Source organism: Enhydra lutris, unplaced genomic scaffold (genome assembly GCF_002288905.1).
Source record: "Enhydra lutris kenyoni isolate GAN:26980312 unplaced genomic scaffold, ASM228890v2 scaffoldscaffold22, whole genome shotgun sequence".
NCBI lineage: Eukaryota > Metazoa > Chordata > Mammalia > Carnivora > Mustelidae > Enhydra > Enhydra lutris.
In genome coordinates this window covers 19,826,922-19,852,200 of record NW_019154106.1, presented here as the reverse complement: position 1 = coordinate 19,852,200, position 25,279 = coordinate 19,826,922, and the positions used below count along the sequence as shown (strand labels likewise).

General features: G+C 37.0%; 1 protein-coding gene across 2 annotated transcripts in view; it reads left to right on the top strand.

The window, feature by feature from the left end:
* The window catches only part of LOC111149515 (tetratricopeptide repeat domain 17), a 119,433-nt gene that overhangs the window by 48,045 nt on the left and 46,109 nt on the right, over positions 1–25,279 (top strand). For both annotated transcript variants that reach the window (XM_022506613.1, XM_022506612.1), the window contains exon 16: positions 6,962–7,148. In XM_022506613.1, the coding sequence (XP_022362321.1) occupies positions 6,962–7,148 (187 nt within the window). The remainder of the gene's footprint in view (positions 1–6,961; positions 7,149–25,279) is intronic.

The window sequence follows — 25,279 nt, the reverse complement described above, 5'->3', positions numbered from 1 at the left end:
TGAGGACTTTTATCATGAATGGATGTTGTACTTTGTCAAATGCTTTTTCTGTATTTATTGAAATGATCATACAATTTTTATCCTTTCTCTTAACTGATGTATCACATTGATTGATATGTGAATATTGAATCACCATTGTATCCTGGGAGTAAATCACATTTGATTGTGATGAGTGATTTTTATTAATGTATTGTTGGATTCAGTTTGTTAGTATTTCGTCGAGGATATTTGCACCTATGTTCATCAGAAATACTGGCCTATAGTTCTCTTGTGTCATTTCTTTATTTTAAATGAGTGAAATTTATAATTATGTGCTTAATTTATTTTTAGGAACTTATGTTTAAATAAGAATGACACAGCTGCTAAAAATATACTGCCACTTTTTTATGTCAGTCTGAAACATCTGGTTCTTTATCCTACTCATCACAGTATGCCTGCTGCTTAATATTATATTGTTTTACAACTTTAATTTATAGATATCTTTATATCAACCAAGCCAGAGCATAATTTAAAGGTCGCATTGATAAGAATAGATAGATGGGTTAATATTCATGCCCTGAACCTCCCACATGCAGCCCATGGAGTTAATCACTGCTGTGTAGTTAATTACTCTAGTTCATAATTTCTGAGATGCAGCTTCTCTGAAATAAGGATGCGTGTTACAATTGATGACAACCTAGGTTTGATGAAATACAGTTATAGTAAATATACAATTAAATTGCTCTTATACCTAGTATTTAAATGTTCATAAGTTTTATATCCAAAAAAAATTTATTTATTTTAAAAGATTTTATTTATTTACTTGAGCGAGAGCACAAGCAGGGGGAGAAGCAGAGGCAGAGGGAGAAGGCTCCCCACTGAGAGGGGAGCCCCATGCAGGGCTCCATCCCAGTACCCTGAGATCATGAAGTGAACTAAAGTCAGATGCCCAATGGACTAAGCCACCCAGGTGCCCATCCAAAAAAAAAACTTTTAAAAGAAGTGTGCATGAGTGCTTTAGGTTTGTTTGTGATATTTCAGAACTAATTTTTTAAGTATGAGAAGAAAATATTGCCTGTTGAGAGTTTCCCTTGAAATACACAAATTCACAAGTAGATTTAAGCCAAACTTTACAGTTGCTATACTGTACAACAGGCCTGGTGCCAAAAAAGTATATCAGATATTTACCAAATGTTTTTTTGTGGCCCAAAAGCTGGGGGGCAGGTGCAGGTACAGTGGGAACAGATGCTATATATGGGATGTGATGATTGGGCCCCCAAAGGCTCACCTCAGCTGTGTTCCCCTGATACTTATTTCACTTTCTGTTGTCACCAGCAAAGGCAATGAGGCAGTGTTCCTCTGAAGAAAAAAGAGCTCCTTTAGAAATCAACTGCCTTTCTATATTTGAAAATTACAATAAAATTTCAGTTGTTAAATACTATGGTGCTACAGTAATAGTCAAAAGAGAAATCAGTGGATCAGAATAGATACCACAAAAATGCACCTTAATCAGCAAGCACCCTTCCCTCAACTATCAACATTTGGAAAGTCCTGGAAGTTTTTCTTCTATTCAAATATTTCGTAGTGTTGCAACACTGTTGCACTGGCGATCTTCAAAAGTTACTATATAAAAAAGTTTTATTACCACATAGTTTTTACTAGCCATCATTAATGGCTGCTTTTGAATTTGTATATCACAGCGTACTCCTCAGTTGTTGAATGTTTAGTTTGCTGACAGTGCTTACCTATTACCAATAATGGTTTTCTGCATAAGGTTTTTTCTGCATTCCACGTAATTTTCTTAGGAAAGATGGCTAGCAGTGGAATTACTAAATCAATGAGTATTTTGATGGCTTTGATACAAAATGCCAAACAATTACATTGCCATCATCAAGGTGGGAAAGTATTCATTTCATCTGTAGCTTCCCCAGAATTTGGCAATTGAACTAATTGCTAACTTTTGTTATTGTTTACTAAAGCCAGGCACCATACTGATCCCTTTACATGTGATGACTCATTTAATCCTCACAATAACCCTGCGAGATAGAATTTGCCCATTTGATAGATAAAGAAACGGGCAAAAGGGATTTACCAGAAGTCTCAAAGTTGGATTTATTTGAACTCCGGGAGATTGGCCACAGCACTCACACCCTTTGGCCATGCCACACAGCCTCTGACTTAACATTTGTAAAACAAGTGTACTTAACAAAATATCTCTCCTGTGTTGGAACATAAATTTCTTTATCCTTTAATTGCATTTCTATTTTCTTATTTTAATTTTTTCTGAAGATTTTATTATTTTTTTTAAGTAATCTCTACACTGAAGGTGGGGTTTGAAGCTATAATCCTGAGATAGAGCCACACGCTCACAGACTGAGCCCGCCATGCATCCCTTTAATCGTATTTTTAAAATAAAAGTTTTTGTGTGCACTTTGCCCATTTTGTTCGAATTTAGATTTTTTTATTTTATACAAACTCTTTATACAAAATCTTTAACTCCATCATACATGAAAAATTTTTTCTCTTTGTTTGTCTTCTCTCTCTCTTTTTTTAAGATTTTATTTATTTGACATACAGAGATCACAAATAGGTGGGGGAGCTGGGAGCAGGCTCCCCGCTGTGCAGAGAGCCCACTATGGGGCTCCATCCCAGGACCCTGGGATCATGACCTGAGCCAAAGGCTTTAAACCAAAGGCTTTAACCCACTGAGCCACCCAGGTACCCCGCTTTTGTCTTCTCTTTTAAAAATACCCTTCAATTTGCCCATCTTTTCTCTTTTGATTTTTATTGTTAGATTTAAGGTATCCTCACAAGAAATTTGAAAGCAATTAGTTCTATTTTGTCTTTGCTATTACTTGTCTTTAAATAGCTGACTCAAATACAGTAAAATATTTTCCTATGTTGTCTTTGAGACCATTTGAAGTTTTAGGTTTTACATTTAGGTTTGTGAACCATTTCAAGTTAAATTGTTTTTGTAATACAAAGTGGAGATCAGAGTTCATTCATCAAAGTTCGTATCACATAGACATCCGGTTGTTCCAGCACCACATCTTGAGAACCCTATCATTTCCGTCTTGTGTCACCTGTCAGGTTTGCTCTGAACTGCAGATCCTTTATCCAGCAGCTTACTTGACCGCCATGTGGATATCTAAAACACACTTTAGAACTAAAGGCCAAAACTAAGCTCCTTTACATTGTTCCAGTCTTTTCTTCTCTATCTTTCCCATTTCAGGAAACAGTAAAGCTAGTAGTTCAGGATAAAAACTTGGAGCCGTCCTTCACACCTTTTTTCCTCTCTCAGGGTAAATTCAGTGTATTAACTTACCTTGCTGATATTTTCAAAATATACCCAGAATTGCAGTTTATCTCCACTGCTGTCTGATCCAATATACCATTATCTATTCTGAATTATTTCATTAGTCTCCGGCCTAACTTCTCTGCTTTTGGCATTTGTCCCCCTGTAGTCTATTCATAGCAATCAGTAAGATCCTTATGAAAGGTCATATGTTGTCATTTGTTTAAATCTCCGCAATGGTTCTCCACGTAACTCATAGTAAAAGACAAGAATTTATAATAGTGTAGAAGGGCTTACATGACTTTGTTATTTTTCTGACCTCATCCCCATGAAATCATTCCTTTGCTCATTCTGTTCTAGCCTCACTTACCTCTGCATTTCCTTGAACACACTAGGTATGCTCCCACCTCAGCCTCTTTGAACCTTCTATTTTCTCTGTTTGGATACTTCACTCCACCAAGATTCTTCATAGCTTGCCTCGTCTCCTTGAAATCCTTTAAAATATTAACTACTCAGTAGGTCTTTCCCTTCCTCCAGTATTTAAAATGGCATTCTGTTCCCCACTTTGGTCTATTTAATGTTTCTTCCCAGCTATACTCTTCTCCATCACATTCTTCTCATACTTGTGTGATACCCTCATGTTTTTACGACACTTGACTAAAACATCTACAAAGGCAGGGACTTATCTTTCTTATTTTCTGCTGTATCCCCAGTATATAAAACAGTAGTAAAAACTCAGTTATTTTCTGGATGCACTGATGAAAATTCATTTTTTTCCTAAAATACTAATGAGTTTATCTCAATATAAGATATTTGCACAACCATCATTCTGGTCATAGGAATAAACATTTTGTTTCCTTATGTGAAAATATAAAGACACTTTGAAATCCAAATATGGGATTTAATTGCATCTGGGTATGAACCACAAAGTAAGATTTTAAATGTAATCTGAGAGCTACTTAGATTATGCCTCTGTGATATGGAATATTTTGTATACCTTGGTTTGGTTATAATGAGATATTGTGGATGACCTAACAGCCTGAATCAGGGGCGCCTGGGTGGCTCCGTTGTTAAGCATCTGCCTTCGGCTCAGGTCATGATCCCGGGGTCCTGGCATCGAGCCCTGCATCGGGCTCCTTGCTCAGCAGGAAGCCTGCTTCTCCCTCTCCGACTTCCCCTTCTTGTATTCCCTCTCTTGCTGTCTCTCTCTCTCTCTATGTGAAATAAATCAATAAAATCTTTAAAAAATAAATAAATAAATAACAGCCTGAATCAAAAGCAAGTAGTTAGAAGGGGAAAAAAAAAAAGCAAGTAGTTGCATAAATCATAGGTATTGCTTTTCATAGGGATATACTGTACAGTTTGAAAAATAAAACGTTCTTAGATCCTTTAAAATATTTTTAATGATAAAATAAGTGTAGAAAAAATGGTTTGTACACAAGCAAATACAAATTAACAAGCATAGGTGTATTTCAACTAAAAGGACCTAAACTGAATACATAGGGCTGCTTATAAAAACAGTCTCAACAAACAATTGGAAAATAGAATACAAAAACTATTTATAATAACAAGCAAGATACCTAGAAATAAATTTAAAGAAAGATATAAGAGTTCTATACTGGATTGCAAAATATTGCTAAGACAAAGTAGACCTAAATAGGTGAAGAGACATTATACTCATGCATTGGAGGGTTTCAATATTAAGATGTAAGTTCTCTCCAGAATTGATTTATAGATTTAACCCTGAACTTCCGGTGATTGCATGTATATGTGTGTGTAAATGGATAAATTGATTCTAAAATCTACACAGAAATGGATCTAGAATAGCCAGAAAATTTGTGGGTGAGGGGAAGAAAAAAACAGTGGGAAGGCTTCTATTACTATATTTCAGGACTTGCTGTAATTAGGTCAGTGTGGTATTGGCACAAGGATACTCAAACATATCAATAAAACATAAGAGAAAAATTAGAAGTACCCCCTGTATATATGGTTACTTGATTTATGACAAAGATATACTAGTAGTTCAGGGCAATAGGGACACCTGGTGGTTTTTCAGTAAGTAATGCTGGAATACTTGGATATCCCTGGGGAAAAAGAAATGAACCTTGACTCCTCCCTCACTTCATACACAGAATTAAGTTGAGGTGGATCATGTACCAGAATGTGAAACATGAAATAGTAAAGCTTGATGAAAAAATAAGGGATGGTCTTCATGATGTTATAGTAGGCAAACATTTAAAAAAGCTCTAACTGTAAAATATATATTTTACATATACATATTCATGTATATATCTGTAAACAGAAATTCATCAAAAGTAAGAATGTCTTTTTATCAGAGATACTAGTCAAAGAATAAAAGGCAAACCCCATACTGGGAGAAGATATTTGCAATAAATATTTCCAACAAAGGACCCATATCTGGTACATATATAAAGAGTTCCTTCAAATCAGTAAGGAAAAGACAACCTGTGGTTGTTTTTTTTTTTTTTTTTTTTTAAATGGGGAAAACAACAGGCACTTCAGAAATGAGGATATCCAAATGGCCATAAGCACATGACAAAATATTCAACACCAGTACTAATCAAGGAAATACAAACTGAAACCACATCGAGATGCTACTTCATTATTTCTCTAAAACAGCTAAATTTAAAGAACTGACAGTACTAATAGATTCTCATACTTCCTGGTAAGAGTGTAAATTTGTACATCCCAGGAGTTAGAAAACTCCTTGGTTGTGGGACGCCTCGGTGGCACAGTCAGTTAAGCACCCAACTCTTGGTTTTGGCTCAGGTTGTGATCTCGGGGTTGTGGAATTGAGCCCCACCTTGACTGCACTTTAAAGCCCACACTCAGTTCAGAGTCTTCTTGTCCTTCTCCCTCCCCCTTGCACCTACCCCCATTCATACTCTCTGTCTCAAATAAATAAATAAAAATCTTAAAAAAAAATGGTTATATCTTATAAAACTAAATATATGCCTGCCCTAAGACCCACTGCTGAGTATATATCCAAGGAAAATGAGCAAATATGTCTATCAAAAGGTAGTTGCAAAAATGTTCATAGTAGCTTTATTCATCATAGCCCAAAACTGGAAACAGTCCAAATGCTTATCAGTAGGAGAATGAACAAACTATGTATTCACATGGTAGACATTACACATCAATTAAAAAAAATAATAAACTACTATATACAAAAAACATTCAGTTTTATAAACCTTAGATATTGTATTGAGTAAAAGAATCTACAAAAGTGTACAGATTACATATACATGGAAGGGAACATGCTGTTTGATTGCATTTATATGAGGTTTCAGGACAGGCAGAGTTAATGTATGGTGCTAGAACGTAACGACACTGGTTGCATCTGGGATTTGGGTTGGGTTGCCCAAGGGAATCCTTTGGAGTCTTAGAAACATTCTAAATGTTTTATATCTTGGGATGAGAGGTTGTTACAGGGATATATACACATATAAAAATTCACTGATCTATATACTTTAGTGTATATTACACTTTATTTTTTATTTTAGTAAAAGGGTAAAATTGTAGAATTGGATGATTTAAATAGAATGGACAGTTAGCCATTAACTATTATGGGATAACCTAAAAGAAGCCAAAAGACGTATACTTCAGAAGTTTTGTAACTCTCAGGAAATATTAATTCACTAACATTTTTCTAATTTTGTTTTTCAGCCCCTGACCTTTTTGAGCCTGGGAAATGCTTACCTTGCTCTGAAGAATATCAGTGGGGCACTTGAGGCCTTTAGACAGGCTTTGAAATTAACGACCAAATGCCCAGAATGTGAAAACAGCCTGAAGTTGATACGCTGTATGCAGTTTTATCCTTTTCTGTACAACATCACCTCTTCTGTTTGCAGTGGTAAGCAGCTGTTAAATGCTGGCAAAATAATGAGCTCAACCAGGGTTCCTGTTCTGATCAGCAGAACACAGAAAATGATTTTCTCTGTTTTTCCCAGGGATTTTACATCATTAGTATAATTCTACATACATCAGAAGGAAATTAATTCATTACTTACATATATATGCCTTAGGGTATTGTGTCTAATTCTGTCCTAGAACCCGTTGAAAAAGGCTGACTAAAGTGTATTCAACTGAGATTGATAGATGTGAGAGTTTTTTCTCTCCCCAGAATCTATGATGTTTCTTAATGACTGATATTCATGATAAGGGATATATTTTATATATATCTATATATATATATATATATATAGATATATATATATCTCCATATAGACAACCTGCAATAAGATTTAAAGATCTGATCCTCATTCACTGAAATATACCCCCTTGCTTTTCAGTGAAGATGATCCAGATCTTGACTGCACTTTAAAGTAGTCCCCTGACACTGAGGGGTATCGTCTTGCATACTTCCACTTTCTCCAACAGCCACCAGTATATATATACACACATATACATATACATACACATACACATACACACACACACACACACACATACACACCTGTGCAGAAGTGTATTCATCTGGGTAAAAAATTATTTGTTGAGTCAATAGCTATCTGAACTATTGTAAATTCATCAGTTAGAACTCCTTAAGGATTCCATTATGTTTATTTACTTGTTTAATTTTCACTATAAGAATAAAAAAACCTTTGGCTTGAGCTAGGAGAGGTGAGGTTTACATCTATGTGGACCCTCAGGACCTTGCTGTTGTAGAACACACCATGGGTGCTTTGTTAATGCTCAGATCAGATTGTAATATTCAAGCAGAGCATTATCAGTCCATCTGCTTCACTGAAGGAAAATATACATCCTGCAAATGGTTTTCCATTCACTGTGCTAGACTGCCTTGGGATCTTATTGAAATGATAGGCAGTAAGTAGTGTACATTTTTAAGTATCAGAGCCCAATTTTTTAGTGAAGAAACTAAAAATCTAGTAGCAGCAAAACTCCATTGCTCAGTTGTGGATAAGAACTGAGCACAATCTGGAGTTGCTTGCATGAGTGAGGAAGGCCTAAGTGTGTCAGCAACACAACAGTGCATAGCTGAGCGATGCAACAGAGTCCTGCAGACTCATGTCTGAGCCCTAGCTCCCGTTACGGTGTTTTTGATCCCTGTAAGGTAGCTTCCATCCTCATCTATAAAATGAAAGGGAAAATCTATGCCATAGACCTGTTGGTAGGATTAAATAAGATCCTTATCACATGATAGGTATTGGGTAAAAGTAAGCCATTAGAAATTCATAATAAGTACAAAATAGTTCCACCTTAAAGGTGCGAGTTATGGATCTTTATCTTCTTACTTAATTCCAGAAAATATGTTGTGGTCTCTTAAATTCCCTAGATTACCTAACAATAGCCTTGTAAACAGAATTTCACTTTTTTTCAATGAGCTGCTTTTATTAATAGTATCTCATATTTTTTTACCTGTTTTCATCTCCCTCGCCCCTCTTGATGTCTTTGTTATTGGAAAGAAGAGTTTTGTGTATATATATAGTGACGCTCTTCTAAAAAGCCTTTTTGCTAATATTACTTTACATGCTTTTGCTTAGGATTTCAGTTTCTTGAAATTTATTATTATTTTATGTCAGTCATGTCAAGAGAAGGAATTCAGTTGTCTCAAACTTCTTCCCCAGAGCATAATTTCAACTAGCCCAGGAAACTAATAACCTGAAACCAATCTACGAAGTTGTAGTATCTTAATATTTAGTTGTCCAGGTATCCCACAGATATTATTACTTGATCTAATACAATAAAAGAAAATAATTTGACTTGGGAAGAGGGAATATTTTTTTAGTTGTTTCAGAGAGAGCTCTTGAACAAATTTTTTTTAATTTAGCCCCTTTTATGTTGCGATTAATTACTTTAGAAGAGAATCCACCATCTGCTAACTACTGATACCGCCTGATGGAAATGTATGCTATAGCATTTTCTAAGTTGACAACATCATTGACAATACTGAGTTCATTTCTGTATTCATTTTTTTCTTTGACAGTGTTTTTACATTACTGTTTCCACAGGAATCCTGTACATTTGCATTTACTTTGCTGAGTTCCAGCTTTGAAAAGCTGAAACTTCAAAGCAACAAGTATCTCCTTGAACTTGAACTTCTTGTATTTGAAAACCCAGTTTAATCTCCTTTATCTCTGAGCTTTACTAAATGGTTGAGGACAAAAAAGAGAAAAACCTGTGAATAGTGGTTAGCATTTCTGTACCTTCAGATGATTGTCTGCCTTTTGCTTTTTCACTTTTGCAATATTGAAATAATTTTTAAATATTGAAATAACTTCATAAGTTATCCTACTTGTCTGAGACATTATCTTTCTGAAGTTTTTATTATGACAGTATGAAGTTTTCAAGATATCAACAAAGCTTATGATTCTTTTTCCATATAGTAATCAAGGAATTCATGTTGATTTTTATTAGAGAATTTCAGCTGCCCTTACCCTCACCATCCCAACATAAGTCATTACTTTATGAAAGTCTGTTTGAAAAGCTACCATTTAAGAGGCGTCTGGATGGCTCAGTGGGTTAAAGCCTCTGCCTTCGGCTCGGGTCATGATCCCAGGGTCCTGGGATCGAGCCCCACATCAGGCTCTCTGCTCAGCAGGGAGTCTGCTTCTCCCTCTCTCTCTCTGGCTGTTGCTCTGCCTACTTGTGATCTCTATCAAATAAGTAAATAAAATCTTTAAAAAAAAAAAAGAAAAGCTAACATTAAAAAAAAAGCTACTATTTAAAAGCTTTACAGATAAGCTTTTCTTCAAGATCAAAAATAACTAGTTACTCTTAGAAAACATTTCTTTAATAATTTTCTGACCATTATTGTTAGTCTTTAACAAATTATTTTCTTTAAAGATCCATGTTAGTAACTGTTTTTACAGTCACTATAACATAGTATAATCTCTTGGATGATATGAACTTAATGCTAAAATTGTAGGCATAGGCAGTCTGTTAACATGAGCAAGTATTTTATTGCTTTTCATATGTAATCATGGAATTTTTCACACAGATTTTCAGTGTATGCTTCTTGGAATGTTTGCACAGGTACTTCGTTCAACTTAAAAATACACAATCACTGTGCTTACAAAATGTTTCCACTTGTAAAGGCTTTATAGCCAAAACCTGTGTCAATGCATAATTATTTATCTGACAGTTTTTCTAAACTTCTGTTGACTACCATGTGTTAGGTGTATGTTCTTATATAGAAAGTACTTGACATCATCTCTTTCTCTCTCCTTTGAATAGCTTTTAATAAATTCTTCTCTTTTATAGGTAGTTTTATATCAGTACCCCAGTTTCAACGATGCTGGGAAGGAAAGCTTTAATAGGTTCATTTTTAAATTTTTTTTTTTTTTTTAAAGATTTTATTTATTTATTTGACAGGCAGAGATCACAAGTAGGCAGACAGGCAGGCGGAGAGAGGAAGGGAAGCAGGCTCCCCGCTGAGCAGAGAGCCCGATGCGGGGCTCGATCCCAGGAGCCCGAGACCATGACCTGAGCTGAAGGCAGAGGCTTAACCCACTGAGCCACCCAGGCGCCCCTAAATTTTTTTTTTTAATTTATTTATTTGACAGACAGAGATCACAAGTAGGCAGAGAAGCAGACAGAGAGAGAGGAGGAAGCAGGCTCCCCGCTGAGCAGAGAGCCCGATACGGGGCTCGATTCCAGGACCCTGGGATCATGACCTGAGCTGAAGGCAGAGGCTTTAACCCACTGAGCCACCCAGGTGCCCCAATAGGTTGATTTTTAAATTGTCTACTCTTGAGCTAACTATTAAAAGAGAGGCTAGCACTTTCAGTTTTGATTAAACATTTATTGTGGCAGTTTTGAAATACATACATTTTACCACATTTAATGGTTTGTTATTTCACAGTTTATCTTAAATAGAACTGAATGTGCCACTTTAACAAACCCATTCTTCAATAACAACATACTTGGCCCTTTTTAAAGTAAAATGGAATCTGTAAGTAAACTTGCCGTGCTTTCAAGTGTAAGTAAGTTCTTTTCAGTGCCCAATACTAAAAAAGGACTTTTCTTTTAACTGGAAACAATATAGGTGTCAGAAAGAATGAAACTTTATGAAGTAATGATTATCTTCTCTAAGGACCAAAAATGGAAAATAAATTTTAGTAACAATATAAGCAGAATGATTAAATTTTGAATCTGTCAAGAAGTCCAGAAAAATACACTTAATGGATTTTACTCCAAAATATTTTCTAAGTACTTTTTCCTTCAACTTCATTAATTTGCTAATCAAAAAGTTATATCTAGCAAAGATATTTTTCTACTATTTAAGCAGTCTAGATTATTTTATTATTATGTCTCTGATATGTATGGTTTTACTTTATTTTCAGTATTTTTCATCCAGTATTATTTTTCTTTTGTTAGGAAACATAAGAGCAATGTCCGGTCATATTTATTAGACATCAGTTACATGAGATGCTTACAGATATACCACTGACAATGGCTTTGGTATTTGCTGAATATAATTAAGCATCTAACCCAGAATTTCTCTGGTCTTTTCATAATTCACTAAGACACATGCCCACTTAAAAATACTGACCCAGGGGCACGTGGGTGTCTCAGTTGGGCGACTGCCTTCGGCTTAGGGTCATGATCCTGGAGTCCCTGGATCAATTCCCGCATCAGGCTTCCTGCTCGGCAGGGAGTCTGCTTCTCCCTCTGACCCTCTCCCTTCTCATGCTCTCTCTCTCTCTCTTCCTCATTCTCTCTCTCTCAAATAAATAAATAAAATCTTTAAAAAAAAAACAAAAAACTGACCCAGATCTTAAGAAATGACAGATAAATGTTGTACAGTAGGACTCAGACTTTAATATCTATCTATGCTTAGAATTTTATGCTGGTTTTTCAATAATATGTATTTGAAAGCTTTCACCACTAGAGAAAAAAAAATTTTTTAACCTAATAATTTTATTTACCTAATAATTTTACTTACCTAAATCATATCTCTTTTTATAATTTGGTTCATTACCTATAGTTTTAGTCTATGTTCTTCAACCTAAATTTCTGTAGATTTATAACTTGTGGCTTAAAGCAATTTTACTTGGAGTTTAGATTTTGAAGAAAAAGAAATCTTGCATTTTGCTGCCCTCCTGTGGACTACCCAGGATATGCTACCTGCAATTAAGACTTTGCTTTATGATATTCTTCATAAAAATTAATGAAGATGTCTGCTTTAAAAAACAAGATAAAGTCTTAAAGTTCCAGTTTTTACAGCATTTTTAATATGCTACTAGTTAGCTTCCCTCCATTTATTTCCATAAGAAGAAATAAAACTTTGGTTTAATATGCTACAGATTTCAAAATCCTTAAATGTAAGCATATCCTGCAACAAAGCCGAATGTAACTCTCTTATGTTTTTAAGATTTTCATGTTTCTTTACTAAAAAGGGCTATAATTATTTGGTTTAGAAATTATCCTTTGACAAGGATCTATGTGGTAGAGGGGGAATAGGTAAAGGCCCCTTTTGATGAGTTTAGAAGCAAAGATTATGAGTTACTCAAGTCAAGTGTCACTCAGTGGTAGAGCCGAGATTGAAATCTGAGTCCTCTGCCTTCCAAGGCCACTGTGGTTCCTGTGCATAATTCTGTTACTCCCAATGAGTAATAACTTATTCCACTGCTATGATTGAAATAATTCATTCTTGAGACATTTTTTGTGAAGGTGGTATAATCACTGACTTTTTATGTCATCACTGAAAAGAGTTACTTCCCTGTATAAAGTGTGAACCGGAACTAGATTATGGGGGCAGTCATAACCCTAAAGGCACATCTTAAACAGTCCCTTTCGGTGTAGCTTGTCACCTTTGTCCCTTCTGAATTGATTATACACAGATCTGGCGGCTGTACTTGCTTTTTTTTTTTTTTTTTTTTTTTTTTTAATCTTTTGGGATTCCCAGCATTTAGCTTTCATGAACAAAGTGTTTACCTTTGGTTTTCATAAGAGCTTAGGACAGTAAGTCAAATTCTGATAGCCAGTTGTTTTACACTTCACCCTCTGAAAGACATTAAATATAAAATTATTCGTTTTAGTTTTCAAATACATTCTGGTTTTTGATGTGAACTTTTGAAATTTTTTTTCTTTTGAGGAATGAGCCTGTTGGCCCCTGCCTAAGATCTTTCCACAGTTCTCCTCCAGTTATTATAGATTGTTAACCTGGCCAAATAATATTTAAGAAAAAGTGAAATTTGATATGGATACAACCTTCTAAAGCAACAGAATGTTTTCTTTTAACTAAAGGAAACCGAGTGAAAAACTGCATAGTTTTTCATTCATCCAGTAGTGTCTGCCAGGCACTATTCTAGGAACTGGAAACCAAACAGAAAAAAAATTCCAGGTCTTATGGAGCTTCATTCTACTGGAGAGAAACAGGGAGCAGATGATAGATTAATTTATTTTATTATAATAAAAAATAAACTCTTCTAACATCCTTTAGAAGATAGTGATAAGGAGAAATAGAGCAGGAGGTCAGCTGAGATTCAAACTGGATTGTTCAGAGGCCCCACTGAGAAAGTGATATTTGAGCAAAGTCTTGAAGGAGGTAAGCATTTAGGCCACGCAGACATACAGCATACGAGAGAGAATAGTTGTTGCAAAGGCTTTTGCAAGGAATAGCAAGAAGGCCTGTATGGTTGCAGTGGACCTACAAGAGATGAAAACAGAGGTGAATGGGAGGAGGATATAACCATGTTTTTACTGCCTTGCAGACCATTCTAATAATTTGGGCTTTTATTCCAAGAAAAAGATGTATGATTTGGAAGGTTTTGAGCAGATAAGAAAAATGGTCTGATTTACATATTAGCAGGTTTCCTCTAGCTGCTCTATTGAAAATAGATTGTGACAGGGTAAGGGCACAAGCAGGAAGACCAATTAGGTTGCTGTTGCAAAAATACAGGTGAAAGATAGTATTGGCTTGAACCAGCCAGGTGAAGGGGGAGAAGGTGAAAAGTCATCATTGTATTTGGGTTGCATATTTGAAAACAGAACCAACAAGACACTACCAGAGGGAATGTTGGAAACGAAGGAAAAAGAGGTAATGGATAACTCCTAAATTTGGGACCTGAGCAACTGGTGCTATTTGGTAAGATTTGTAATCACCATTGGTGCTGTTAAATGAGATAGTAAAGTCTGAGGAGGAGCAGGTTTAGGGAGACAAACAAGTTTGGCTTTGTAAATGTTAATATTGGTTTGCTTATTAAATGTTTCAGTGCAAGTGTTAGGGAGGCAGTTAGATATATGAGTGTCATGATCGTCAGGGAAGAGCCCCAGGCTAGAGATGAAAATTTGTGAGCCATGGGCTTAGGCATGGTATTTTAAATCATGAGCTTGGATGAAGTTACCTCAGTGGTTTGTATAAAAAGGAAAGTAGGTCAACAGTGAATTACTAGGATATTCCAGTCAGCATTAGGAGGTTGAGAAGAGAAAGAACACTAAAGGAATAGCCAGCTAGACAGTAGGAACGTCAGGCAAGTATTTTGTCCCAGAAATGAAGAAAATGTTTTTGAGAAGTAGTCTGTTGTATCATTATTGTTGCACCACACAGATGCATCCTAAGAGGTGAGTTGGATGAGGACAGAGAATAAGTCATTGAGTTTAGGAACATGGAGGTCGTTGGCAGTCTTCTAAAAGTTTGTATGAAATGGGTTGTGAAGGGGGTTTTTGGAGATGGCTAGCAACTCTTTCAAGGAGTTTTGCTAAAATGAGAAGAAGAAAATGAGATGGAAGTTAGAAAGGGATGAGGGATTAAGGATAAATTTGGTTTGGATTTTATTCTAAAAATAGAACATTTTGCAGTATGTTTGTATAGGACTGATCCAGTAAGGAAGGAGAAATTAAAGAAGGAGATCCATTAAAGAAGGAGAAATTAAGGATGCAAAAAGAGAGAGAAGCTAATTGTAGAAGCAAAGTTCTTGAATAGATGGGGGGATGGCATCTGAGGCACAAACGTAGGGTAGGGTTTGTCGTGAAATAGGAGTCAGGACAATATATAGGTATACTTGTGGACTTTTGATTGCTTCTCGGTGAAATGAGAGGCCAGTTGTCAGATCAGGGTGAAGAGAGGCAGAGGATGTTGTGGGAAATGTTGAGGTGGGAAAGGCTGAAAACAGTGGACTCAGAATGAGAGTGACCAGAGAAGTTTCTGACTTTGGTATCTGCATAAATGTCAGTGTCATTAATTAAGAGAGAGTATATGGAAAAGAAATAATTTCTGCATTGATATAAGGCTGGAGAATAAGTTCCGCAGTAGACATGTTCTTTTAGAGATGCCTCTGGCTCCCTCAGAGAGAATGTGAAAGGTGAGAAGAAAAGGCCAAGGGTGGAATCCTAGAAAATACTGCCATTTAAGGAGCAGAGCCAGTGAAGGAGTAGAGGAGTATTGGGAAGTCAAGGGGAAGCTATGTCCTCAAGATCAGAAGAACAGAGGGTTTGAGAAGGAAAAAGAAATCAGTAGTAGTCTGTTCCGTGTTAGTTCCCCAAGTATGGGACAGATACCACTAGAGGCACACCAGCTTTCAGGTGTTATTTAGGTTAACATTTTAAAATGGTTTTAGGGGGCGCCTGGGTGGCTCAGTGGGTTAAAGCCTCTGCCTTCAGCTCAGGTCATGATCTCAGGGTCCTGGGATCGAGCCCCGCATCGGGCTCTCTGCTCAGCGGGAAGCCTGCTTCCTCCTCTCTCTCTGTCTGCCTGTCTACTTGTGATTTCTGTCAAATAAATAAAATAAAATCTTTAAAAAAAAATAAAATAGTTTTAGCTCTTTCCACAGTTTGGCGACTATGGCCTTTGCTGCAAAATAGATAAATAAATAAATAGTTTTAGTATTAAAAAATTTTTTTAATAATTTTAGTATTTATGGTTTATTTTGATGGACACTAGGAAGAATGTATAGCACATCAAACCTGTGATTTATGAATAGTGGTACTGATTTCTCATTTTAACATGATCTAAGATTATACAGTGAATCCGTTTAAAGAAAAACATTACATAAGCAGTGGTGCCAGTACCTATGGAAAAATCATGGCAGTAGTTGGCAGATGAAGAGTGTGGAACACCCTGGGTTTAACAGTTTAAGAAGTCATTGGTGACTTCATTTTATCAAAAGTATTTTCTGTAAAATGAGGAGATAGCTACACTAAAACAACAAGAATAAAGCTTAGGATAATAGAAGTGTTAAAATGAGCTCTTACTTTTAGAGCTATTGCCATAGTTTCTAAATTATAACTCATGTTTCAGCCTGTCACTCAGTGACTAAAATAACTTTAAAGCAAGTAGATAATGATACCGAGAAATATTCTTTAGAAACATATTAATAGGATACACATAAGAAAGATTTTTAAAATTCACCTGTTAGAAATATTGAAAAAGTAACTATGTTTGAAATAAAACAGAAAATTTTGCCAGGGGAGTGAAACAAGGGGGCATTTATCAGGAGGGCGTTCAGACCTCAGCATGTAATATCACAGAGCACGTGATTTTCTCTGCTCCCAGTGGTCTGTTGGAACTGAATCAGCACTGCCTTGTCTGTGATGCTCCAGGAGGACGGAGACTGAGGGTAGCAACTGAGCTGTCAGTGTAGACGTTTCCGTAGCACTGCTTGACGTCAGTGGAGGTTGTTACTCGGTTATGGAATACTTTTATTCACTGATCTAAAAATAAATTTATAATATCTCTGAATTGCTGAGCTTAACACTTGAGGTGTGCAAATGGTCTCCACCAGTATTAGGGTTACTATCTTGAGTCCCATATTTTTGGGTACTAAAGTAAGTTTAGAACACAGTTCTGCCTCCTTTCTGCTCTTTGTATAGTTTGAGGATACCCACTGGATGGCATCATTAATCCTATTTTATGATCACTTACCTACAAATAGGGTTGGGAAGTTCTACTTGGACATCTTTCTTTGTATGTAGACTCCATTGTACATCAGGAGCTCACTGTAATTTCCTACACTCAGATCACTATGGACAAAGTGATTGTACACCTATGAGAAGATAGTAAGGATGAGCAAGATGGGGTCTGTTTAATCTAGCCCTTAGTAATGATTGAACAAGGTACTTTTAATATGGTTTGTGACTGCAGTTGTAGATCAGTCTCCTGATAAGAACTGAAGGCAGCTAATTCTGTAAGTTAGGCAAGTTCATTGGTTGCTGTCTTTCTTTTTAAATTTCAGCTTCCATTCATTGTTGGTGATGTTTTTAGAGCTATTTTGCCATCCTATATAGGAAGCATTTGCACGACTCTTCCCCTTCAAAAAGATTATTCTGATTCAGAACTTGTGCACCCACACACGTGCGTATGCACACACACATACACACACACTGGAAGTCCATTCCGCGTTGGTGGAATGAGCTCTTTTTTTTTTTAAGTGATTTGTGCCTCTGTAAGTTCTTTATGAGCCAGCCATTTGAAGTGAATTCCCAGCGTTGAAATTTTTAACATTATTAGCACTAAGTCTTTAAAGCCTTTTACAAATTTAATCATTGAATGATTTCTACTCAGTTTCATGGCCTGATGGAAATAAAGCAGTTAAACCTGATAATCACTACAAAAGAACATTAGTTAGTTTTAAAATACGTATGACTGAGGCTCTCTGGCATATATATGTGTATGTGGAATGCTGGCTTTGATTTTTTTTCCGCCTTTTTTCTTCCAGTGTTGTAATTACTAGTAGTCAGATAGTATTTCATACTAAACTACCATGCTCTTTGACCAAGAAAATTTCAGTAATCTCTTAACTTTTTTTTTTTTATATTTTATTTATTTGTTAGAGAGAGAGAGTACAAGCAGTGAGAGCAGCAGGCAGGAGGAGAAGCAGGCTTCCTGCTGAGCAGGGAGCCCGATGCAGGACTTGATCCCAGGACTCCCGGGATCACGACCCAAGCCGAAGGCAGATGCTTAACCGACTGAGCCACCGAGGCATCCCATCTCTTAACTTTTTCTTAGCAAGGTTTATTTGGTTATGATCTTGAAAATGCAGGAGAAATTTAAATTTCGTAGCTTTGGATTTATCTTCTCATTTAATTGCTTTTTATAATAACAAGCCTATATTTGCCATTAGAAATTTGCCAAACCCAAAGCAATTTAAACCTTTTTAGCTATCAGGCACAGGTTAACAACCCAGTCTCATATCCAAAGTGATTACTATAAAAAAAAATTACAAGCATATCAAATTTCAGGAAAAAGAGCTGGAGGTCCGTGGCAGTTGATAGTGTACCATTTGTTGATCAGATGTTCCTATTCCCGCCACAGGTCTAATAACATAGCCAGGTTTCCCTTGGCAGTGTGAAATATAGCTAGGGAAAAACCTAACATGAACAAAAAAATTAAACAATTCCCTACCTCTTTCACTGCCTAAAAAGCATAAATGTTAAAAATTGGAAAAGTGTAAGGTCTTAGAAACCATGTTATTATGTGCAAAGTGGCCACCAAGGTGAATGCCTTTTGGTGACATAAAGCAAAAGGAAAAAGTGTGATAGCACCATTTATTTCTCCATGTTTTTTACTTGATTTAGTACATTGGTTATATATATATATACTTAGATATGCTCTAATCAAAGTGCTTGTCTTAATCTGATACCCACGAAGTGGTGTCTGCCGTCAGGCAACTAAGGAACTTTGTTTCTTGAAATCCACAAGGCCCTCCTTAAAATATTCCATGGTGGAGGGACTTAAGTGGCCTTTTAAATAAAACAAAACGAAACCAAAAAAACCTTGGTTTAAATATACTCACTACCCATACCAATGAAAAGGACAATTGCTAATGCTCTTCGTTTTCACATATGAGTCCTATGAGATATTACTAGGTTCAAGTCCTTATCGATTCTAGAATAACTAGGGTCTTGAGTTCTCATTTAAAGACATCCTTATGATTCACTTACCCTGAGGAATAAAAAAAGACCAAGTAGCCTTTGAGATTTATTAGGCTTGACCTGGCCTAATACCCTTGCAGTAGGAAAAAGGGCAATCCTGATATGCCCAACAAGTAAGTGCTTCTGATGGTAGGTCCCTTCCCAACTGTGCTCTCTCTCTGGCTCCATTTGTATTTTGAGGAAGAGAACCAGAGTTAAGGTCTGTTGATTTTCCTGCTAGTTTCCTTTCCTCAACACCAGTAGGTGACCATTCACTTGCAGCAGGAGAAGGGAGAGGCAAATGATAAACCCTGAAGGTTGTGGGTAGCCAGGAAATCTAAGCCCCATCCCCTACCACCTATTTGTAGGCTTATTCTGACTATTAAGAATTGAGTGAAATCAACTCAAGTATGTGTGGTTGCCGCAAATAGATGTGCTGGATTTAAGCTCACTGACCACATAAATATTTTAATATCTTTCTGCTTCTGGCAAAGTCAATGGAAATTGTAATCGTAATATAGGAGGATAATACTGTGGATAGCCTGTTTCCTTTACTACACACATCCCACTTCCCTGGATCCAGGGAATCCATGTTTGCTCATGTTTTCTGCAGCTCCTCCTCCTCACCCTCCATCATGTCCTTCCCCTCTACAAAAATCCTAATCTTACCCATCCTTCAAGGTCCAGCTCTGCCATATGCCTTACCCAAGCCCTTAGTTATAAGTATTGTGTAACTAATCATTCTACCTGATCCTCTCCTAAAGCTCCTGTGTCTTGCCATTGTAGTTATTTGTGTATGAGATACAACTCTCCTACCAGGCTTCTTAAGCTCATTGAGAGCAGGGACCAGTCCTTTTCTCGTTTTCATACTCTGGCCCACCATACATTCTGTGCCCCGCCCCCTATTGATTAGCACATAGAATTTACTTAAATGACAAAGTAGCTGGTGATATTTCAAGTTTGAACTACTGAGAATACCTAGTAATAAAGAGTAATTAACTTTTGTCCACCCACCATTTACCCAGAATGCTTTACACCAAACCCCCACTCAATATACATATATAGATACAGATCTTCTTTTAAAGTCTGTGGCTCCCACACCATAGGAGGGAGAAGACGAAAGGAATCATACTGTCTCTCTTGTCCACTGAGAGCTGACATGTCCTAGAGCCTGCATTCTCACTCCCTGTATGCACTGTTTTCGATGAAAGTTACAAACCTATGTACTTGTTGACCCTCATGGGAAAACTATCATCTACGGGTAGATCAGTAAATCAGAGAAAACCTGTTGGGTTTAGAAACCCAGCACACTTGCTTGAAACAAGTTTGCCTCAGCTGAACTAACCCAGAGATTTAAATACTGTGACTAAGACTACTACTAAGATCACCACGACGACGACGACAACTAGCAGCTGTGGCAATTAACTAGCTTTCTTCTTCAGTGTACTCTCTGCATGGGAAAATCTTTCATAGTAAACTTTTGGTGAATGTTTAAATTCCCTTGTTCTAGAGATCGAACCTGATTCTTCCCATTTCTAAAGAAAACAGTAGCTACCAAGAGTTTGGATTCCATCACTGGAGTTATTTCCACAGACCACAGGTTATGGTGTCTGTGTCTCAACTGGCTGCCTTTGCCCTCTATGCCGCAGTCACTTAAGAGGAGGCCACATGGGAAGACAGGCCAGATTTACACCCAGCTCTCATTTTTCTCCTCTAAAGGAAGGTTGGGAATTTAAGTCTACAGAAAGCAGCGCAGACTTGAATCCCTAGGCAAAGCAGACTGCCCTCCCATATGTGGACCAAGTGGTCCCCAGCATAGACTTCAGACCTGTAATGTGTAGTAAAAGGAAAACGCACACACACATACATACACCCCCCCCACACACACACACACACTTGTATTTGAGGTCACAGCCTTTCCTTAGTTTTTCTTTTTTGAACTCGTTTCTGACTCATTCACCTCACCAGGAGGGAAAGCGTGTATAATTCCGAGGTTGCTAATTTCAAGTCTTTAATATGGTTTGTTTTCTATCTGGCATTGCACTTTTAAGGTCAGTCAGTACATAACCATTACTTTAAACCTCCTGCAAAGAATTTCCTTTGGCAGTAATTGCTGAAAGAGAACAAGTCTGAGGAGCCAGTACTTCTGTCGAAATGATTTCTCTTGTCTTAAGTAGAGGGCAGCACAGGGCAAAGGAGGTGAGGCAGCCTCACTGTTGTCTCCAGCGTGGTCATCAGCAAGCTAGGTCTCACCCAGACCCAGGGAGCTCCGAGGCCCCTCTTCCTGGCGGTTTCACTAGTGCTGTGTCCCAGGAGTGCTCTCATTTCAGATAAAGAACCTAGATACAGAAGTAAGTTGATCGGCTCAAGTGTGTACAGAAAGGCTGCCGCTAAGACCAGATTTGAATTATACCGTGGAATGCTCTTCTAGGAACCAGGTCTACAGGACCTCTGTCACAACCTCTGGAAGTGGAAATCTTAAAGATACCTGTTCCCAGAAAGGTTTCGTTCTTCATCAGATAGGCTTATTACTTTGTATGGTACCAAGCCCCACCTAACACCCACAGTTAACATTTCCTGCTAGTATTTTTAAAGTAACTTTGCATAGCATGGTGAGCAACTGAAAGACTTCTGTTCACTTCGTGATTTATTTTACTACCTTTTCTAAAAGATTATCTTACTAGGGAAATATCATGAAGCTTTGAGTTATCTAAAATTATAATAAAACTTTCACGGTGTTACCTATATACGAAAAAAAATGTTATATAGCTGCATAATTTGAGTGGAGTTGAGTAGAAAGATAAGGAGAAAGATAAATACTGTAAAATACTCATGTCTATTAAGGGGACAACCCGGGTATTTTCTACCCAGGTACCTTATATTTAGTTGAATGTACCAGAATGCCTCCTGTAAGGTAACTTTTCTTATAGGCATAAGAAAGGAGACCTTAGAGTATAATATAATCTGGTTAGAACAGGGATAGTAAGGATATCTTTAGAATATTCCACTGTTCAGAAAGGCCATTTTTCTAACATCTGTTACTTTGCCTTCAGCAACATAAAATTCAAATTCAAATTCTAGTTCCTATTATAAATCAGTTTGTTATTTATGCCTTAGGAAAAAGTCATTATATAATAGGAAGCATAGGAGTATTACATTATTTGTTGCGTGGGGGAAAATATGTTCAAGCAAGAAAGATTTGGAAGAAGACTGGTGCCAACCTTTAATATGTCACAATATAACACACATTGTGGGGTGCAGAGAGGTAAGTGTTGATTTAACTGAACAGCAGATCTGTGGTCTCTTTTCATATTGTAAGGCTATAAATTCAGAGAACATAGAGCAGACTGAGGCAAATTTCTAAATGTGCTAAGTATTTTAGGATTCAGATATGCCAAGCAGTTGAATCTGAATTAGTTGTTGTTTTCTTCTAAAAGCCCAGTAGAAGTGAACTCTGTGCTGCCTTCATCATCTCTTACACACGCACCCACGCGCACACACGCACACACATACATTGGCACTGAAATGAGGCAGATCCCCTGATGACTTCTAGAGCCAGTGGCTCATACAGAGATTGAGTTGGGCTATAGCTGGAAGGCCTTGGTGGAAGAGATGACGTTGGGATAATTTATTCCTTTGCACCTTTTCAGAGAGAACAGTAATAGCTCACCATGTGCTAGGCCATGGTCTCACTTCTTAAATTGAATCTTAGCAACTCTGTGAGGTGGGCACTACCATGAAGCTCCATTTACAGATGAAAAAACTGATACACAAAAAGAGTAAAAGTAACTTGCCCTGCTGTGTGCAGCTCGAAAGTAGTAGAAACAGGATTGGAACTCGTTTAGGCTGGCTCATCTGAGCTCTTAGCCACGATGCTCTAGGCTAACAGAACTACATGAGCCTTTATTAGTTCTTCTCGACTAGCTCTAGTTATGTGGCTCTTTCAAAGCTGATTCCTCTCGATTTATTTGTGGCATTTCTTTGTTATAACTAATCCTAAAGGGTCCTAAAAGTACCCAGCCAGGAATGGCTTGCCAACTTAAAAGATTCAGAAGGTAAGCATGTTTTTTAAAGAGTAAGTGGTTACCCAATTCTAGAAAATAAGTATTCTTCTGGGCCCTCTGTAAACAGAATTATGAGAAGATAGAAGATTTCCTCAGCCTTAGTAATGATAGGCGTTCCTGAGAACTTAGTTTACTCTGAAAACCTGTTTAGCCATAGGATAAATTGTGCCTTTGCCTTAGGAGACTTAATGCTTTGACACGATATATTAAATATTTAGTTGTTTTCCAGAACATCCTTGTAGGATAGGTTACTATTAATAATTCAGTTTATGCAGACGATACTCTAGCCACAGAAAAGGATGTTGATATGTCTAAGATCGCATAGCTATTCCAGAATCAGAAATACCCTACCTGGAGTTTTATGCTTAGTTGGTATTGCTGTGTAGTTGCCTACTTCCAAGAAAAACTGAACTATCAGGATTTGAATTAGATGCTAAATGCTTTGCAAGCAAGTATATATAGCACAGCAGTATAGCACAGAAAAGTGCTTCCTTTTTCACTTGGGACCTTGTTATCCAAAGCATTTCATTTAAATCATGTAGTTACTTAGAAAAAAAGAAAGATAGAAAGAAATCCTACCTCACAAGGTTAGTCTAAGACACAAAATCTCATTTCTGCATCAGCAAAAAATAATAGTCATATGCATGGAAGATGACTTGTTACTTTTTAGGTATCTTTCCATTTTTCTTTCGCCAACATTTTCCTGTGTTTCTTTAATGAGGACATCATCTCCACCTCTGCTGGGAAGACAAGTGACAATTTTTCCATATAGGCAACTTTGTTTAGTTCCCCTTTGAGTTAGAGTAGAACTATACTGCAGCCCAAAGAACAGAAACTTTACTTCTTTCTGAAGTGTTTCAGTTCTCCTTCAGACAACCGGAAGGAGCAATTTAAAAAATAGGCAATTTGGCTTTTTATTATTAGTCTAGATAATTATGCAAATCACAACAGAACACTGAACCAGTCTGTCTTTAACTGTCAGCCTAAGGAAATTAATATTAACAGTTCTAACTTGAAAAAGTGAATCCTTAAAGCATATAGCTTTTACCTGATCATTTTGGTTCTGCCTACTTGGAACAAATACTATAACATAAACTTCTTATTCCTTTTTATTCCCAATTCTCCCTAATCCCCTCTTCTGCCCTCCCTCTCGGAGATGTTGGCCCCAATTTCCTGAGTTGGAGGACAAGACATTCTTAGAATGCACAAGGCTTCCTTCAAGAAGGCGTCTGGGTTTGAGGTCATGTAGGACTAATTTTAGCTTCAGGATCTTATGCACATCATATCTTATAAATTACCTATGAGGCATTTTTAAATATTGCAGACATTTTAATAAGATGAAACCAATTAAATTTTCATAATGGGAAGAGAGTGGGAGATAAAAATCAGAGAGGCAGAGGTTGGAGGAGGAAGTCAATTGCAGAAAACACAGAATTTTACTGGGTCCCAGTGTTACAGGTTTGTCCTCTGCTTTTGTAATATTGTTTCTCTCAGCCTGTGTCCAGGTGCAGAATGCTTTAGAGGCAAACTCACCAAAGCTGAAAGCAGAGAACAGTCACTAGGAATAACGTATGTTTGAAAATCATCAACATCTTTGTCATCATTATTTTCTATGTGTCTTTAATCGTCATGCTTATTTATATCCCAGTTAAGAGCTGTCACTAGGAATTGTGATGTTCTTCATAGTCAATTTTAGTTAGTTGGGTGTGTACAATTGTTTCTTGTCACTACTTTATTCTAATGCTCTTATGCTTAGCTTCTCCATACTTACCTGCACATACTCGATGGTAAAGACAGAAGCAGAAACTGATCCTCTACTTCTGTTCTCTCACAGAGGAATTTAAAGAAGGAATGACTGTCATTGATCATGGCATCTTTCCTGTCAACCTTTGATGGGTGCACACAGAGCCCACCACACAACCTTCCATCTCTCAAACTGGTTCTCATCGTTTCCCAAACACAAACGAGAACTCCTGCGCCTGTTGCTTTGCTCAACACATAATTCCTTCCTGCGTACGGTGCCACCTTCTCATTTCTTCTAAAGAGGTGGCATTGACTGTTGGAAAGCCAAGAGGCCTTCTAGTAGGATAGAACTGATTGAAAT